The following is a 19484-nucleotide window of genomic DNA, read 5'->3' as shown; positions in this document are numbered from 1 at the left end:
ATGAGCCCTTTCCCCAGTACTCACATCTCTGTCATGGTCTCAGGCAGGTTGGCCGGGATAGCAGTGAGTCCTTTGCCACGGCAGTCCACAATCCCATTGCTGCAGGCACACATGGGTGGGCAGGAGCCTGAGGACAGGGTACAGACAGGGGCGCGGGTGGCCTCCCCTTGGCCTACAGAGGGCAGCAAAAACAGTGGCTAAGGGACAAAAGGTGTGTGACCCTTTAGAGGCAGGAAGCCTCCATGCACAGGTGCTGGATTATTTGATTCACTATTAAAACAGCTCTTTCCCTGTGCAATACGGAGCAAAAAATGGGCAACAAAACCCCATGATAATAAATTACCACTGATTTAGAATAAGTTACCATTGCCAAGGTCAAATCCAGCCTCAGATACCTCCCAGCCATATAACCCTGAGCAAGCCTCTTAAATTCTGTCTGTCTCAGTTTCCTCAAATGCAAAAAGGGGATAATAATAGCACCTACCACCCAGGGTTGTAGGGAATCAAATGAGATAATATTCATAAAAGCACTTAGCATGCCTGGCACATAGTAGGTGCTTGTTCCTTTCTATCCCTGTTTGAGATCCTCCTGAACCAACGTCAATAACTATGAATGAGGGAGAAAGGGGAGAGGTGTTAGTGGTGGTACAGAACTTGTACGTGTCTTAAGAAATTCTAAATTGAGGAGAGATGACAAATAGAACTAACTAAACAGCTGATGTTAGTTTAGGCTTTATAATTCACAAAGTGCTTGACACACATAATCTCATTTGATTTTCATAGCAGCCCTGTGAGATAAGTAATACAAATAGAATTGTCTCCTTTTATACAAGAGATCAGTTGAACTTAGAGCTAGAAGGGAGGTGTCAGCTGGTAGGGCTCAGAAAATCACAGATTAAAAGCATGAAGGGATCATGGGAGCCCCCAAGTCCAAAACTCTCATTTTAAAGATGAGGAAACCTACACTCAGAGAAGTCAAATAACTTGCTTGTTGGGCAAATAGGAAGGCAAAGATGAAATCTGAACTTAGGCTCTCTAATTCCCAAATCCTGAACACTTTCCACGATTACCATTTTAGATTATGTGGTCATACCTCCCAATTTGACAGATGAAAAACTGAGGATTGGAGAGGTAAGAGGAGCTGTCCAAATTAAAAAGGCAGGGACTCAAAACCAGCTCTGCCCCCTCCAGGGTCCTGTGATCCTTGTCCTCTGGCTAAACGTTCAGAAAGCTAAGTCAACTTGCATAAGGTCGCATACCAAGGAAATAGCAGAGCCAAGATTCAAGCACAACCTGATTCCAAATCAGAGCCTCTTTCCAACTCACCCCCTTGCCTTGCCAGTGTCTTAAGCGTACTCAGAAAAGCAACAACTCCCTCATCTCTTTCAAAGTGAGATCTTGGCTGCTCTGATTAAAAACGTCTTAGCCTGTGTAGGATGAGAAGCTACTATCGACACTATCAGCACGTCTTGTTCATAAGGTGACACGGAGTCAGGGGCAGTGGGATGTTTTGTGGCATAAAGGAGAAAGAGGCTCTTCAACACTGAAAATGAATAGCCACTATCAAAGTTACAGAATCACAGAACAGAGTTAGAAGAGATCTCAGAGATCAATCTAACTTACTTGTTAGGACTGGGGCTCTCCAACCACCCCTTAGGTTGCTAAGGGACACTAGCAGACAGGAGCTATACAAAAGTTGCAGCCTTGGCCATCTCAGGAAGAATTTATCATCATAGATTCAATTAATACTGGAAAACTCATCTCTCCCCACCCCCCCAACCAATGGGCAATTAGCAAGCATAACTAGAGCACACAAGATGACCAGGGGTAAGAGAAATACAAATACATCTGGCTCCCCTTGCTGCCTTCCTAGGAGCTAGAAGCCAAGGGAAGATATACAGTGACACGGTTAGGACAATGCAGTCTCCCAGGGACTTGCATGACAATGTAGCTGTGCACCCATCCCAAATTCCAGACATCCCAGGTATCTTTTGACTCAAAAACTGCTGCAAACCTGCAGAATAGCAGCCAGCTGGAAACTATTGGCAGTGGCATTCACTTTTCCTCATCTTCACATCTCCCACCACATGCTGCCCCTGTATATCCCAGTCAGTTTCCTGTGTAATCCTATATATTTTATTTCATTTATTTAAAAACGTGACTCTGACCCTCTCCTGCTGCTAGAGGAGCCGGCCACCACCAAGAATGACTGTAACCATCAGAACCAGGAAGTTCATGACAAACAGACTTCTTCAGTGTGAACAGATGGTTATAGACGTCCTTCATCCTGGAAAGGCCACAGTGCCCAAGACTGAAATTCGAGAAAAACTGGCCAAGATGTACAACACAACCCCAGATGTCATTTTTGTCTTTGGATTCAGAGCCCATTTTGGCAGTGGCAAAACAACGGCCTTTGGCATGATTTATGATTCCCTTGACCATGCAAAGAAAAACGAACCAAAACACAGTCTTACAAGGCAGAGCCTATATGAGAAGAAAACGACATCAAGAAAACAGTGAAAGGAATGCAAGAACAGAATGAAGAAAGGCAGAGGTACTGCAAAGGCAAATGTCAGAGCTGACAAAAAGAAGAAATAAAAGGCACTAGGGATGATGCTTATCTGTGAAGATAATTTTTCATTGGAGCATAAATAAACCATGTAAAAACTTCAAAAAAAAAGTGACTCTGAGATGGGTTTCACCAGGCTGCTAAGAAGCCTTGCCTAGGCAATCTCTAAAGTCCTTTCTATCACTGTTACAGGGCTAAGAACTGGAAACTAGATCTGGTAGCAGTGGCAGCATTGATTTGACTGCTGCTTCAGACCTGGAAATGGGAAGAGGGTACACACACAGGGCAGATGACAAGAAAACAGTGAGGTTGGAATGTGAAGCATGGCTGGTGGCCATGCAACGAACTCGAGAAGCAATATCAACTTAAAAACTCCAGCAGACCTCTTCAGGGTAATGCTTAGTTGCTTCCTAGATGGAAGGTTCCATGCAGTGATCACCCCTAGCATCTCTTATCAGGACTGATTGTCTTTTTGAGTGTTAACTGCTTGCCTTTGGTGGGGCCCGCTCTGTTAGAACTTGTGCAGTGCCTGCAAACCAGAGAGGCATCTGAGGGCCTGTGAGCAGGCTGCAGACACAGAACCTCAGTCCTCCATACTCCCTGCTTAGAAATCTCACCCACACCTAGGTACAGCCCTGCTGTCTGGCTTGGTGTTACTGGAAGCACCACAGATCACTTCAGAGCTAATGCTAAAGAGAGGTATACAGTGACTGGCAGAGAGTATCCAGGTCTCCCTGGACAGAGAAGCTGAAACTCAGCTAGTTTGTGACCCAATCCACACACCTGTGGCATAGAGTCAGGCCAGTGTGGATTGCCCTCTGTTAGCATGCTTTGTCTGGGCCCATCCTTTGCACTTTATCACATCATGCACACAATCACATATGAACACGTAAGCAAGAGAACACCAGAGAAAACACCCAAAATGAAGAACCAACGTGTTTCAAATACAAAGGAAAAAGTTTCATGTCATGGTAAAAAAAAAAATTACCCAAGAGGCTTCCATATCCCTTAATCTCCATTCCTTATTCAGTAGCTGTTGGGACCACACAGCCATGTTTCTTCCCTATGACTTCTACTTTCCCCCAATTTTGGAAATTTCTTGCAAAGTTGAGTCATCTTTGTCTTCCCTTGTTTTTGGAGAGGTGGGGAGGATCTGTCTTTTGCGGTTTCTCAGACTTGAGATGCTCCTGCCTATTAGTCTTCTAGCCAGATATACTATGGTTCCTGTTTGGTGAGTGATTAACGATTCTGGGACTGGGAAGATGCTTTGTACAAAGTTAAGTTCATGGGCCAACATGTAGCAACTGGACAAAGAGACAGTCATTCATTGGCCTGTGTAGATCTTGGACTCTCATGTCCAATGGGAGAACAGCTGTTTTCAAGTTTGACTCAGGGTTGTAAGCATATCCGTTATGGCTGGGTGAGGTAATCAGATCCACCTAATGAAGTCATACTATCAATAGGTCGAGACCAATCCTCTGAAATCCTTTCCTTTGGAAAGATATGTCCTATGTTCCACCAACACAGCAGAGAGAAGAAAGGACACTTACCAGCAAAACTCGTTTCCGTGTTGCTTTGACATTTTGGGTACAAATAGATATAGAAATAGATACAGGGATCTACAGAAAATAGATTCAGTGACAGATATAGGAAGAGAACAGTGATATCTGTATCACTGGTGGTTGTTACATGATGCTTCTAAAAACACACGGGGTAGGAAAGGTAAGATTAGACTAGAGAAACACATGCTTCTTTTTCTCTCTGTATCTTGTGATAGGAAGAATTGAATGGTGGGGGAGAGTTAGAGAAAGCAGGGTACAGGGAGAGCTGTGGTCCTCCTCACCTGAGCAGCTGAACTCGCTCTTCTGGACCTCAGCCACATTGAGGCTGCGCAGAGAGGCAGGGCCTGAACATTGTGTGAAGAGTCCAATGGTAGGACGTTGCCGCAGCCATTGAGAGAGCCAGGCCAGGTGGCAATCACAGAAAAGGTGGTTGGAATGTAAACGGCTGGATACAAGGTGAAAAGTAGGAGGTTACAATCCTGGTGGAGATTGGGGGACCATCTCCTCCAAACCATCTCCCTCCCCCAAGCCATTTGGCTGCACTAGTGACCTTTAAGGGTCCTTCCAGCTTTAAATCTGGCATCCCCATGCCACTTAGTAGAAGTTTTTCCACTCAGTAAATACAGAATAATTTCAATTATCTGAGACAAAGTATAATTAGGAAAGAAAATTTGCAGCTAAATATTACCTAGCATACCTCAAAGGAAAAAGCAATTATAAAGTATTTTTAGATTAGCCATTGTCTCCCTCCCCCCGCCCCCAATTCTACCAGTTAATCATCAAGTTATACACATAGCCCACACCGTGCTAGACGGTGAGGGCAATGTAAGAGATATGGGTAAGACCTAAAAGTTCCGCCTTGAAGGGGCTTTTGCTGGCTTTTTTTGCAACCTTACTCTTTATCAGATGATTGAAACGTGACTATTTGCAGTTCTTGGTTGCAATACCTCTATTTTGCTCCCAAGGCATACTCACAAAGTCCGGAGCTTGGGCATGTGGTTGAAGCTGGAGACAGGAATGGTGGTGATGTTGTTATTGTTCAGTGTCCTGTACACAAGGAAACCAACGTCACTCATTTGGCAGATGGCAAACGGTGGTAATGTGCAAGGATTAACCATGAGGTAGGAATCTGGCCATCTGTTTTGATGAATGTGAAAGCCTTAGTACTAGTACTTTGTCCATTCATCCATCTGATCAATCCACCAATAATTACCTAGTGCTTGCTATACGCTCAGCACCGTGTTAGGTATTGTAGGGGCTGGAGTATGGAGGAAACATCGAACACAGTCCCTCCTTCGAGGAGCAGGTCCCATGTCCTGCATGAAAAACCCAAATGAGGCAGCTAGTTGGAACAGTGGATAGAGTATCAGGTGAATCCAGACTCAGACACTTACTATGTGACCCTGGGCAAGTCACTTAATCTCTATCTGCTCAGTTTCCTCAGCTGCTAAATGAGGATATTAATAGCACCTCTTCACAAGGTTGTTGTGAGGACCAAATATTTATAATATTTATTAAGTGACTAGTACCTACTAGCATTTAATACATATTTATTTCCTTCCCAGTGGGCAGTAAATGTTAGAGGAGTTCATTGACTGACATTCCTATTGCACTTTGAGTTTTACAAAACATTTTATGTCTGTTATTCTGCTTGACCCTGATAACAACCCTGTGTGTGCTGCAAGTATTATTATCTCCATTTTACAGGTAAAGAAACTGAGCCTCAGAAGTGAAGTGACTTGCTTAGGTCACACAGCTAGTGTTGAAGTTAAGATTTGAATCTAAGGCTCCGAGTCCAGAACTCTTCGCTATGGGAAAGAAATCAACAAGTCTGAAGAGGCACATGGCAACATGGGAGACCACAGGAGGAAGAGATCATGGTGGGATGGAGGAGGCAGTGGGACCAGGCCTTAAAGGAAGGAGGAGAGGGGAAAGGAGGACATCTGGAATGAGCAAAGGCACAGAATAAGCACCATCTAGGGACTCAGCAGACTAGACAATTCCTCCTGGGGAGCACAGAAACAGTACAGTACAGTGGACAGAGCACCAGGCTTGGTGTCAGAAAGAACTGGCTTCAAACTGCCTTTGACCTAGCTGGGACCATGGGAAAATCCTTTAACCTCTCTAGGCTTCAGTTTCCTCATGTGTCAATAGTCAATTAACATTTATTAAGGGCCTACTAGGCACTGTGTCTATACTGTAGCTGGAGACAGAAAGATACAAGAGTCTCTGCCCTCAAGGAGCTCACAATCTAATGGGGGAAGACAATACAGGAACAGATGAAAAGTGGGCAGGGAAGGGGAAGGTTACCCAGCATGGGGATATGATGAAATCCTGGAGCCAGTCAAGGTGGAAAATGATCAGAGTTGATTCCATCTTGCAGAAGGATAAGTTTCTGGAGATCTGAAAATCCAGGAAGTCAGCAGTGTGGGAAATGTTAAGATGAATTCCTTGGCTGCCATCCTCAACAGAAAGTCTGAGGGATGCTCCCAGATGTTCACCCCTACCCTCTCAACCAGAAGAAGGGAGGGACCCTAGGAGAAGGGATTGCTGTGAAGGTGTGAGTTTCAGAGCTGATTTCATCTTGCAAAATAGTGAGTTTCTGGAGATCATGAAATCCAGGTCAGGGTAGGAAATGCTGAGATAAATTCCCCAAGCACCCTCCTCAAATAGTAGAGGATTAGAGAGGAGGTCTCCAATATCCAATTTCCATCTTCTCCAATCAGAGGGAGGGAGGGACTCCAGGGACAGTGGGTACCAAGGAAGTGCGAGTTTCAGAGTTGATTTCATCTTGCAGACTGGAGATTATGAAAGCCAAAAGATCAAGAGGATAGGAAATGATGAAGTGAATTCTCCTTAAAAGGTAGAAGATTAGGGAGGAATTCTCTGATGTTCAGCCTCTACCCTCTCCAATCAAAGGAAAGGAGGGACCCTAGGCAGAGGGGCTGCTGAGCGGGTATGAGTTGATTTTTTCTTGCAAATGATAAATTTCTAGAGGTCATGAAATCCAGGTAAGCAGGATAGGAAATGATGAGATGAATTCCCTAGTCACCATCTTCCAACAGATGGTCTAGGAGGAACTCCCAGATGTAAAAGGAGGAGATTGGGCTAGATTCTGTCTGGTTCTAAACCTATGAACTTAAAAAATAACGTTGAGCAGATAAGATGGAATGAAAGAGAGCTGATGAGCTCTAGGAGGAGGCTGGAAGAAATACAGGGTGGCCTCACTATTTAGTTTAAGCTATTAAAGCTTAAGGCTGCTCTAGGACCTTTGAGACATTCTATGTAAGAGTCTAAGAGAACTTTCTCTCCGTGAGAACACCTTCAAAGCACTTAATGAAGACTGAAGAAGATGCATGATTCAGGAAATCACCTCAGCATATGAAGTTATGACTGAGATGGTCTGAAGAACAGGGCTAGAAGTAAGGCTCTGATAAGTCTATTTTCCCAGAGGGACACTCATCCCTAGTTAGATTTTAAAAGGCTTTATTTCAATTTTATTCAATTCAGCAAACACATATTTGTGTGAGGAGCTATTCTAGGTGCTGGGAATCAAAAGAAAAAATGACACCAAGAGTCCCTGCCCTCAAAGAGCTTGCATTCTACTTGGGGAACCCAAAATATATACAGATAAGTAAATGCAGAAATACAAAATAAACAAAGAAATTTGAAGAGGGGGAGAATGTTGACAGTTGGAGGGGATCAGGAAAAACCTTGTGTAGGAGGTGGTATCTGAACTGTGTCCTGAAGGAAGCTGGGGATTCCATGAAGCAGAGGTGAGGAGGAGGAGCAGATGGGAATGTCATAGACAAAGAACAGTATCTTTGTTCTCTTCCAGAGTTAGCCTGCTTAATTTACAGGCTTAAGCAAGAGAAAGGAAAATTGGAAGTCATAATACCAATGGAATCTTTACTACGTGATGTCAGACAAGTCACTAAATCTCTCTGTAAATTGACTAACCCCAAATGCGTTAAAATAGTGGCCAAAGTCCTCAAACACAAGGTGTTATGAAAAGGCTGAATAACAAGTCTAACCTACCAGAGGCAATTCATGAGAAGGTTAAAATGAAGTCTCCCTTCTTCCCTTTATCCTTGCCCGGTGAGTCCTAACAATACTTACAGCACCTCTAGGCCCCGTAGAGCTCGGAAGGCTCCATCCTCAATGCAGCTTATCTGGTTTTTATCCAGCTGTCTGTAGAGCAAAGGAGGAAGGAAAATTTTAGATAGAAGAACAGAACAGAGCCCTTTAAGGGAATCTGGTCACAGAAAGGGGAGAGAAATCGTAGCATAGGATAGAATGGCACAGGCAGAGCTGGAAAAGCAAGGAATCAACAATGGAATTGTGTAGAGGACATTGGGGCAAAAGAAAGGGCAAAAAGGCCAAGAGACACTATCATTCAGCACTGTAGCCTGCCAGTGGCTTTTGCTTAATGATGTTCAATCATGCTCCCCAAAGCCCATTGGTCTTCATTAGTGTGCTAAGCTCTTTCTCTAAAAGAACAAACTTTGGGCCATGGTAGCTCTACTGCACAGGCACACTTCCTAAGGCTTACTTTGACTCCAGGTTAGCCTCTTCAAGAATGACCCAGCAGGGAATTCTGAATGGCACCCATTGGGAACCCAGAGGACTTTGGAAAGAGACATAGGAGGAGAAAACCTGACCTATCATTTCCCAGCTCTTCAAACTGATCTAGGTTGCAACTCACAGGTTTTTTAGGTCAGTGGCTCCACGGAATGCTTTCCTGGGGATGGCCTGAATGGCATTCTCACTCAGATCCCTGTGGAAATGAAAAAGAGGGAGGGAGAAAATGGTTAGAAGGGAGATTCTTTCAAATTGTCTCAAGACAATCAAAAGGGAAGAAGGAAAAGAAAAGAGGATAGAATTAGTGATTCATGGCTGAGCTTGAGAACTGAAAATCTGAGATTACCACATGCCTGCTCTCTTGGGAAAAGCCCCTTCCTCATTCACTCCTCTTGCCCCCCTAGTAGAGTCTGTCAGCTCATAAGAAATCATCAACCTGTCTCTGACTCCCACAGGGACATTAAGGCAGAAGGCCCCCAAATGTACACTGAAGATGCCTGGATCCATCTAATGTCTTACCAGGAACTCCAATTTAAGGGAGAAAATCCCAGTCCACTACCTTATTGCTGTGAATTAGGGAGAAAACATCAACTCAGTTCTACATATAGGAAATCAGCTTTTCATATTCTTTCTTAAGGATTCAAATAGAGGGTGAAGGGAAGGATTATAAACTTACCAAGATATTAGACTTCTTTATCTGACCAAAATCAAGCTGGGACATTGGTTTTGTAAGACCTTCTATCCTCCCCCTTCTCCCCACTCTGTCACATTTTCTTAAAAAATATACACAACTCAGCCAGGGTGGTACCCACACCAGCTGGTCTGGAATACCCTGTGCCTGGGATGTCATTATCCATCCCTCCTGATTGCTTAATAATTATACTTAGCTGCTGCAAAGTAATTCCCATGAAGCCTGCCCTGTGGTTTGGAGGGCACAGCTAATCAGGGATTTAATTACTTTACCATTAATTAATGTTACTCTAAAAACCCTAACAGGCCATTTGCACCAGAAGGAACCCAGTGACTCCTGTGACACAAGCCAGATCCCTGGTTCCCTTCTTTAGATCTCGCCTCAGAGAGAATGATCATCACCCGTGGAACCATCCCATCTGCCTCTCCCTTCTTCACTCTGCTGCCTACTACATGACTGAATTATGAAGTATTGTAGTCTCTGCAGGATGAAACATCAAGGATATCAACCAAAGGAAGCTTCCTCTATTCTTCCTTTTTCTTTTGTTTCAATTTTACTTTATTTTCAGTTCCAAATTTTCTCCCTCCCCCTCCTCCTCCCACACTCATTGGGGAAGGCAAGAAAAACAAAGCCCATTAAAAAGGCATATGGTCATGTAAAACAAAGTCCCAAATTAGCCAGGTCCAAAATAGAAGGAGCAGGAGGAGAATCTGCACTCTGAGTCCATTACTTCTCCTTCTGGAGGTGGAGAGCACGTTTCATCATGGAGTCTTAAGGAATTGTAGTTGATAAGTGTTGATAAGACTTTCTGAGTCTTTCTGAGCCGATTGTCCTTACAATAGTGTTTTTATTGTATAAATTGTTTTCCTGGTTCTGCTCACTTCACTCTGTATCAGTTCATGATAACCCAGTGAGGTGGGTACTTATAGGTTGTCTTAGCGTCCTTTGATGGATGAAGGAACTAAATCACAGAGAGATGAATTGACCCACAGGTACTCATGACCACAGAGCTAGCAAGTTCATCGGACCATAGATCTAAGGCTGAAAGGAACCTTAGAGGTCACTGAAACCAATGCCTTCATTTTACAGAGGAGGAAACTGGCCTCCAAGAGATGAAGTGACTTGTTCATGGTCAATGAACTACTGTTAGAGAAGGGATTTGAACCCAGGTCTTTCTTCCTGACTCCAAGTCAAGCACCATAGCCACTCCACCCTTCTGCCTGCAAAAGTTCCGCTGTTTATGTTTATATGTTTATGTTCATCAAGAAACATATTTATTAGCTGTATAACCCTGGGCAAGTCACCTGATCCCATTGCCTAGCAAAAAAGGAAAGAAAGAAATATATTCATTAGTTACTCCACATTCAATACGTCACTGGTGAACTGTTACAGGTCTTCACCAATGTCAGCTAGCGTCTTCCTGCTCTTGCAGCTGTAGTTTAGAATGTAGCAATTAGTAAGTGATCTGTCCTCTGAATCCATCTATTGTGTTATGAGTTGAATTCGATCTCCTCCAAGGTCTCTGACATATCTGAATTTTTAATTATTCTATGCTTCTTTGATCCTTGCTGCATGTTTTGTTCATGTACGGCATGTCACTGAATTAGTATAACATAACCCAAGTCAAACTAGGCATCAGTGAATGACAAATTAATGACAATCACATCCTCTAAGCTTAAACACTGTTAACACAAAAATAATTATAAAAATAGCTTATCAAGTATGGGAAAAGAAAAAAGAGTAAATACCTTAATAATAGCAAAAATACCTTACTTTGATGTAGATACTGACAGATATGAACATTGATAAATGTATGTTATACAATAAAAGTGCCTAGTAGGTACTAAGCTAGGTTCTGGGGACACAAGAAAAAATGAAGAATCCATATACTCAAGAAAGTTACTTTATCCTGGGCTGGGAGAGAGAGAGAGAGAATACAAAATATATGCAAATGTTGAGTGTCACTGAGTCAATATAACATAATCCACGTCAAACTGACCATCTACAAAGAACAAATCAATGATGGATAAAATGAAGCCCAGTCCTTAACACGACCAGGATTAACCACCAAAGGCACGGTTGGAATGATGAGTTACCTACCTCAGATAAGTCTTATTATAACAACTAGGATAGGCCAGTTAATTCTGTAAAGTTTGATTGGGAATGCCACTCTAAGTTTTTAATTTTCTTGCTTATGACAATGGCAGCCACGGCACCATTGACAGTAAATGTAAGGTTACTAGAAATAAGCTACTACTTCCTTAAAGAAATTAATATATTATCAAAGAGTGAGCTGTGAAAGACCCAGATCCTGTGCTGACTCCATTAATTTTCCATGGGGAAAACACATACTACATGTCTTGAGTTCTGCCTTTCTGTTTAAGTTTCTGTTTCCCAGAAATCAGCTATTTAGTTACTGACTTTTTCAGAGTGAAAAGTTTTTATGGTGGCAGGAAAGTAAGTCCATGCATTCCCCCTTTACAAAGATGCCCTATGCAAGGCCAGCTAACCAAGATTTCATCTTTGATTTAGTTTTATTATTTTTTATTTTTAACATTCTTTTCTTTGTAAATTTTGATTTCCAGATTCTCTCTCTTCCTCCCACCTCCTTCCCCACCCACTGAAAAGGCAAGCAATATGATATCAATTATACATGTAAAATCATGCAAAACATTTCCATATTAGCCATATTTCCCCCAAAAGCATGAAAAATAAAGTGAAAAAAATTATACTTCAGTTTGTACTCAGAGCTCATCACTTCTCTGGAGATGGATAAAATAGTTTTATGTCTTGGATCATGGTATTGATTAGAGTAGTCAAGTCTTTCACAGTTGATCATCATTACAACATTGCTGATAGTGTGCACTATGCTCTCCTGGTTCTTCTCACTTCACTCCACATCAGTTCATATAGGTTTTGTCATGTTTTTCTGAAACCACCTCCCTCGTCATTTCCCATAGCACAATAGTACTCCATCACAATCATATGCTACAATGTGTTCAGCCATTCCCCAATTGATGAGCATCCCCTTGATTTCCAATTCTTTGCCACCACAAAGAGAATTACTATAAATATTTTTGTACATATAGGTACTTTTCCTTTTTCCTTGATCTCTTTGGAATAAAGACCAAGTAGAAGGGTGTTGCTGTACCAAAGGGTATGCAGAGAGTTTTACAGCCCTTTGGACATAGTTCCAGATTGTTCTCCAGAAAGGTTGGACCATTTTGCAACTCCACTAGCCATGATGATTTCATCTTGAAACAGTGATAAAGCCTCAAGCCCAAGGTCGTAGCTTGAGCTAATTCCTCACCTCATGGGAATTAGTTGGAGGTGGAGGGGATGCAGAAGAACAACAACTATGTCATCACTTCCCTATGTAGTCCCGAGGGGGTATAAACACCTTTTTCTTAAGGGCTGTATATTTGACTCACTCAGGACTTAATAGCGGTCCCAAGTCTTCTGCAATAGAGGCAGGTGTGGTCCAGGTAAGAGGAGAATGAGGGAGGAAAAAGGGGAAGAAACCGAAGTCAAAATAGCCCCAGGGAGGAACAGAGAGAATTTATGGAGAAAGAATAAATGAAAGCAGGCAACGATTTCTCCTTATGCTCTCCATTCCTAAGGAGAGAAGGCACTGGAATAAGCAAACAAAAGTTAGCAATTGCAAAGAAAGAAAATTTTCAGGAAGAACAGGCAACCAGACTCTGGCACCCAAAACAGTGATGGTGAAACTTAACATTGTAAAATGATCGCTGGCTTATCACCCCAGGTCTGGCTGACATGGAGAGAGGACATGTTAGCATGATATTACATGTCGCGTAGATTTGTGTGAACTTAGACATTCCTACATTAGACATTCCAATGTCAATGAAAAGATGCCGAGTCTTCCTTTCACGAAAATGAAGACTTGGGCAAGTCATCCCAATCGAACTTTTGTTAACTGTGGAGTGAGTGCAAATTACAATGGGAAGAAAACGGGGTTTTTCAGAAGATTCTTATTGAACCTATCGCTTCAGTATTTGGACCTTAAATTTATTTCACTGGCTTGTTACATGGACACTGCCTATCAGGTTTTTATATTTGTGGTGGGTTTTTGTTAAATTGGGGACAATTTGGACACTTGCATCCAGACTTCTTTCCTAACCTACCCCTTCTCTCCTCACTTTTTCCCTCCCCAGAAATGGGAAAGCAGAAGGACAATGAGTATAAATGTTTTGGCATACTTTCTCCTCGCAGCTGACACTTCTTAACTCTTCATAGATTTTACGTTGTATTCATTTGGCTGAGCTGTTCTCTCTTTTTGACTTGAAGAACAGTTCTAATTGCTCTAACCCCCCCCTCTCTCTCTCTCTCCTCCTCCTCCTCCTCCTCCTCCTCCTCTTCCTCCTCCTCCTCCTCTTCCTCTCCTCTCCTTCTCTCTGAGGAATTAGAGATTCTTCTGCTCTTCCAAGGGCCCCAAGGCACCTCTCTGCAAATGGGTTAATAGAGCCTGGAAACATTATCTGTATTATTCTGTCCAATATTCCTACAAGTTGCAGTCTCTGCTTCTCTCTCCAATCTCCCATGTGCTTGTGTCTATTTCTTCTTCTTCTCATGAATTCTGGCCCTTTGTATCAGCTTTCTGCTTATTTATTTCTGTATTTATGCTTTACTGTTGTGTATAGTTCCATGTTAGAAACTGTTACAATGAAGTTCTGTATGATTGAGCTAATTCTCATTTTGACAAACACTAATGCACATGCTTGTCTCTGAGCTGATATTCTCCCAAGGAATATTTTAATTCAGTAAGCTTATGGTCCTATTTTCAAAGACAGATCTGTGAAAATGTCAGCAATTGGGTGCAATTTGCTAAGCTATACTATTGCCAAAGTCAAAAGATTCCAAGTTCATGAGACTCTCAGAATATCTGTAAAATAAGCACGTGCCCACGTATACCAACATGTAGGCAATGCCTTAGCTAGGTTTACCCCGGTTGCTCTTTCTGTGGGTGCACTAATGATGCATTTGCTTCTATAAATTGGAAAACAAAATTGAGTGCTAGATTATAATCTTGAAACTAGAAAAAAAAGACCATGACTGGAAATATGTAATTCTGACTGATAAGTCCCACTGTATGAATGTCAATGAAACAGCCAATCCTGGGATTTAAAACCCCCCCGAATATCTTAGACTAGGAGAATTTAGAAATCAGCATCTGTGGTCTTCCATAATATCTAACCCTTTGTACTTGGGTCTTGACCCAAAGCTATGGGTGGGTTCCCTCCCTAACTTTCTTCCTATCCCTGCTCAGACTTTGCAGATTAAAAATCACAGAATCTCGAGTTCCAAGGGACTATGGGAATCATTTCTACAACATACCCAACAAGAGGTCACCCATCCCCTGCTCTGAAACCTGCAGTGCCATAGAACTTAACATGAGTTTACCCCATCCTCCAAAGGAACCTAATGGCTTCTTCAGCAATTCTGATTATTTTCTTTATGTTGAGGCAAAATCTTGTTTCCCAAGTTTGACAATTTGTCTCCTCCAAACACACATGATTCTCTGCTTTATTTGCCCTAAGACCTGAATTTGGAGATTCTGCTCTAGGAAATTGGTACTTGCAAAGCCAGTACAAACGTGAGCTTTGTTATAATGTGAAGCAGTAAGCAGACAGGAGCAAAAGCAGACACACACTAGATGGTAATGCAGACTGACAAAAATCTGGCCCCACAGATGCAAAGAAACTCACCTAGCTCGAGGGGGAAGATGTGAAGAGTGGCAAAGATCTCAGCGGGAGTACACATTCATAGTAGGGGTCTATGCAGGGAAGTTTTATACTTTAAAAATGGACTTGGTTGAGAACGGGGAATAGATGCCAGATGTGGGAGGGAGCATTCCTAATTAGAACTAGATGTAATGGGGAAATTCTCAGGGTCACCAATTGATTCCAGGCTCAGGTGGGGGCAGTTTCCTTATCCGTAGCAAAATCTGAGTAAGGCTTTGAGTCAATTATCTGAGAGAGAAGTAATGGGAGGAGCTCAAAGACCTGCAGTCAGCCAGGAATCTTATCCAAGCAGAAACTTCTATCATTAACAACTTGACATTGGGCCAGAATGGGTCAGGACAGTGGAAAAGTATAAACCGTCATTGCCTCTATGGGCATTAATACCACTTAGCAGAAGTGATTCCGTATTGGAGTCCTATCATTATAACTATAACATGTATTTCAAAAATCCTAATTATCATACTCTTGGGCTTCTCTTGTATCATCCAATGGAAAGAGCTCTCTATTGATTTAAATAGAATTTCGTGTTGAGACTGGGTCTCCCTTATCTCATCAGCTGGAACAGGGCCTGATCCCAGTGAGGATTGGCATGGAAGCTTTGAGCTGCTTCATTTCTGACCTGGGCCACTTTACCCCTCCCTAGGCACCCTGGTTGCCTCCTGCTCTCAGGAACTCACCGTACCGATGCTGCACTAGCCCCATTGCAACCAAAAACTTCCAGACTCAAGTGATTCATCATCCTCAGCCTCCCCAGTAGCAGGGATTCCCATGTGTGCCACAACATCTGGCTAACTGATCTTTTTTTTTTCAGAGACATAAACTGTAAATACCTGACCCAAGGTCTTGAATACCTCAAGGATCTCAGACTTTATGATACTGGTTTCAGTTATAATGACTTAATTAAAAAGGGAATAGGTGAGAGTCTTACAGTACTGCAGCATTGTTTGATGAAAGACATATATCCTTATATACAAATAGATAACTACAGAAAGATTATATATGTATGTGTATGTATGTATGTATGTATATATATACACACACACACACACACACACACACACACACACATTTGTATGAATAGATCTAGCTTTGAAATATAGATCTACTCCCAAAAAAACACCTCAACAACAGAACCAAGTTAATAAAGAGTAGAGAAATTAAATAATCTCAATGCTACAAAGATCACAAAAGGCTGGGGAATGTTAAACGAAAAGATACCCTACTCATATTAAAAAAGTGAAAAAAAGACAATGTCCCCGGAAGTTTGGCTGTTTTACATATGATGACCTTAAAGCTAATTTATTTGTGGATTGATTATAATCAATGTCAAACAGTATTATTGTTGTGATTGTTTTCTTTTTCCCCCTTCCCTTTGTTGACAAAGTGTTTCTGCAATTATTATTGTTATTATTACTTAAGCCTAGGGACTCTCCAGCAGACTGAACATAGGTAGTAAAGAGCAGCATTAAATCAAAGCATGCTTGTGCTTCTATAAGTACCAAACCAGAGATAATGGATGAGTGAGCGCAAGGTGCCACCTTTGAGGACTCCAAGAAAAGAGTACAGAACAGAAAACATCCCTCAGAAATAACACAGATCAAAAGAACTGGGGAGTGGAATGAAGAGGTTAAACGGGGAGTAGCAGTCATATGACGTTTAGGAAAAAGTTATTGGCACCAACATGAAGTGGAATTGTAGAAGTTGGTAGATGTCATTTGTGGTGATTGTGCAGTCCAGAATACCCTGCCTACACTGTGGCTGAAATGTAAACTAGGATCAACTTCGTGATCTCTTTCTTGGAAACTTGAAAGCTGACAGGGTAGCACCTGGACATTTGGGGAACTGGCACATCATGGACTCACTGCCAGAAACACCACGTAGACTGCAGTTTTAAGTTCTTCTCTCTCTCTTCTGTACTCACACAAGCCTACCATCCTATTGTTTTCATTTTAGCTGCTGTTAATGTGTCTTTAACATCTAATTTGTTTGAACTGTTATTAGATTCGATGACAATGCACATGAACAAAGTATGCAGTTAGAAGCACAGAACCCTAGAATCATAAAACATGCAAGTGCCCTCAGAGGCTATCTGGTCCAGCCTGTGCTGTGGATACAGAGGATGGATTGCCTACTGACCTATAGATGCAAAAAAATTAGAGCCTAGCTAATATGGATATAGAGCTAGAGTAGTGAGCCAACCTCCTAATGAATGTAAATAGTTTGATAAATCGTGTGATGATTATGAATAGTGGAACTTAGAGGCAGTGTGGTAGAACATATGGAGTCCGGGATTTGAAATCTGAAAGACCTCCTCTGATGTTCAGTAGTGTGGCTGCAGGCAAGTCATTTTATCTTCCTGAGCCTCAGTTTACTTATTGTAAAATGGGAATGATGAGACCCATAAGCACTTGCCTCATAAGTTGTTGTGAAATTTAAATTAGATCATATGTGTAAAGAGCATTATAAATGATAAAATGCTACATACGTGCTAGCTATCGTAATTATTATCACTCTATAGAATGACAATAGAGTCCTCTGTGATCCTAAGTGAGAGGGTTCTGTAAAGTCCTTCTAGGACCATCAGTTGCTGTTTACAATCTGTTTTGGTTATCTTTTGATCCTGGGATTACACATTAGATGATAAGTGGTCCCTCTAAATTATAGATCAAATTAGAGCTAGGAACCATAGCCAAGCTGATAAAACATCAAAGGGAGAGTATCACAGGCCTGCTTACTGGAGTAATCATGAAAGATTAATAACAATGATAACAATAGTAATAATGGTTCTGAGTAGCCCATCTGAAGAGTCAAACCATCGCAGGTGGGTGTAGGGGAGCAATGAGAAGTGACCCATGAAGGTGATGGAGGGACTTTCTGAAGACCCCCTTGCTTTTCTTCCCTTGAAAAGGGCAGCCCCCCAACCTGCTTGATTATATGACTATTTTTATATTTTAGATACTATGAAAATATACTGCATGAATGAATAATTTGGCAACAAAACTACCCAAGATTGGATCAGGATTAAAAGAAATGAGGCTTTAAAAAAGCCTATAAGATTATTCTGTAATTCCCAGAAACAGCTTGTCAAGATATTTTAAATATCAACCCCAAGAGTGCTCCTCTCTCTTTTAATACTAATGGTCGAGGGGAAGGGAGAAAGTATTAAGTTCCTGCTATGTGTCAGGCATTGTGCTAAGCACTTTACCACTATTATCTCATTTGATAAGTATTTCTGTTCCTTTAAAAGGTGGCCAAAAGTTGGCCATACTCATCTTCTATCTATACTGCTGTTGAACCTGCACATGATGTAAAAGAAAACATAACCAAAAAAGAAAAGAAAAGAAAACAAATAATTGCAGACTGAATCAGGAGAGATTTTTGGGAACCAGAGAATATGTCTACGATAGCCCTACTTTGGGCATGCAAGGAGTAGAGAATAAAGCATTGGAGGATAAGATGAGTAAACTTTGTGAATATCTCTGAAATATCTATAAATTTTAAGATTCCACATTATTTTTTCTCTCTCACCCTGGTGTCTCTATTGTTTATTTGGATTTTTTTCATAGTCTGTGGGTAGTTTTTCACCTAAATACATTCTGGGCAGGGTTTATCAAATGAGGTTCACCAGTGACATCAGTCCTTAGGAGTCTCAGTTCAGAGAGATGGGCAACTGTTTGAACTGCAGGTCCAGGGCCCACAGTACTCTGTACTCAGTGCTGATGGCACTAATAGTCGACACCTGTAACTGTTAATGACTTCAACAAAACTTGTTACATTCCACGACTATAAGCCTCTGTGTTGTCACTTCCTCCATCTCTTGATTTGAAGTCAAGTTCTGTTTGGTTCATCCATCAGGCTAAAACACATTCTCTTTGGGTTATTTTATCAGCACCCATGGGTTCAAAGACCCTTTCTACATAGACGAATGCCAAATCTGTTCTCATCTCTCTTCAGAGCTCCAGACCCACTCCACCTGGATATCCTACAGGTATTTCAAACTCAACAGGTTCAGGACTGAACTCATTATCTTCCTCTCTAAAGCTACCACTTCCTAAGTTTCCCTATTTCTGCTGAAATGGAACAAAAATAGAACAATAAGGCAAGGACTGTTTTCTGTTCCTAGCTGTATTGCCATCACTTCACACAGAACTTAGTAAACAGTAAGCCCTTCACAAATGCTTTTCGATGGACTCATTGACTGGTTGGTAGGTTTGTTGAGAGCACCACCATCACTCTTGTTATCCAAGGATGCATTCTCAAGAATCGTCCTTGAGCTTCCCCTCTCCATCAGCTCCTGCATCTAAATCAGGTGCTGTCTT

The 19484-nt window shown here is 41.8% G+C and overlaps 1 protein-coding gene across 2 annotated transcripts in view; it reads right to left on the bottom strand.

The window, feature by feature from the left end:
* The window catches only part of SLIT1 (slit guidance ligand 1), a 241731-nt gene that overhangs the window by 66061 nt on the left and 156186 nt on the right, over positions 1-19484 (bottom strand). For both annotated transcript variants that reach the window (XM_020997034.2, XM_020997035.2), the window contains exons 5-9: positions 8837-8908; positions 8251-8322; positions 5107-5178; positions 4413-4576; positions 25-172 (exon numbers count right to left, since the gene is read on the bottom strand). In XM_020997034.2, coding sequence (XP_020852693.1) covers positions 25-172; positions 4413-4576; positions 5107-5178; positions 8251-8322; positions 8837-8908 — 528 coding nt within the window. The remainder of the gene's footprint in view (positions 1-24; positions 173-4412; positions 4577-5106; positions 5179-8250; positions 8323-8836; positions 8909-19484) is intronic.

Source organism: Phascolarctos cinereus, unplaced genomic scaffold (genome assembly GCF_003287225.1).
Source record: "Phascolarctos cinereus isolate Bilbo 61053 unplaced genomic scaffold, phaCin_HiC Scaffold_3;HRSCAF=262, whole genome shotgun sequence".
In the NCBI taxonomy this organism is placed as follows: Eukaryota; Metazoa; Chordata; class Mammalia; order Diprotodontia; family Phascolarctidae; genus Phascolarctos; species Phascolarctos cinereus.
Note: the sequence above shows the minus strand (reverse complement) of the source record. Positions and strands in the feature narration are given on the sequence as shown.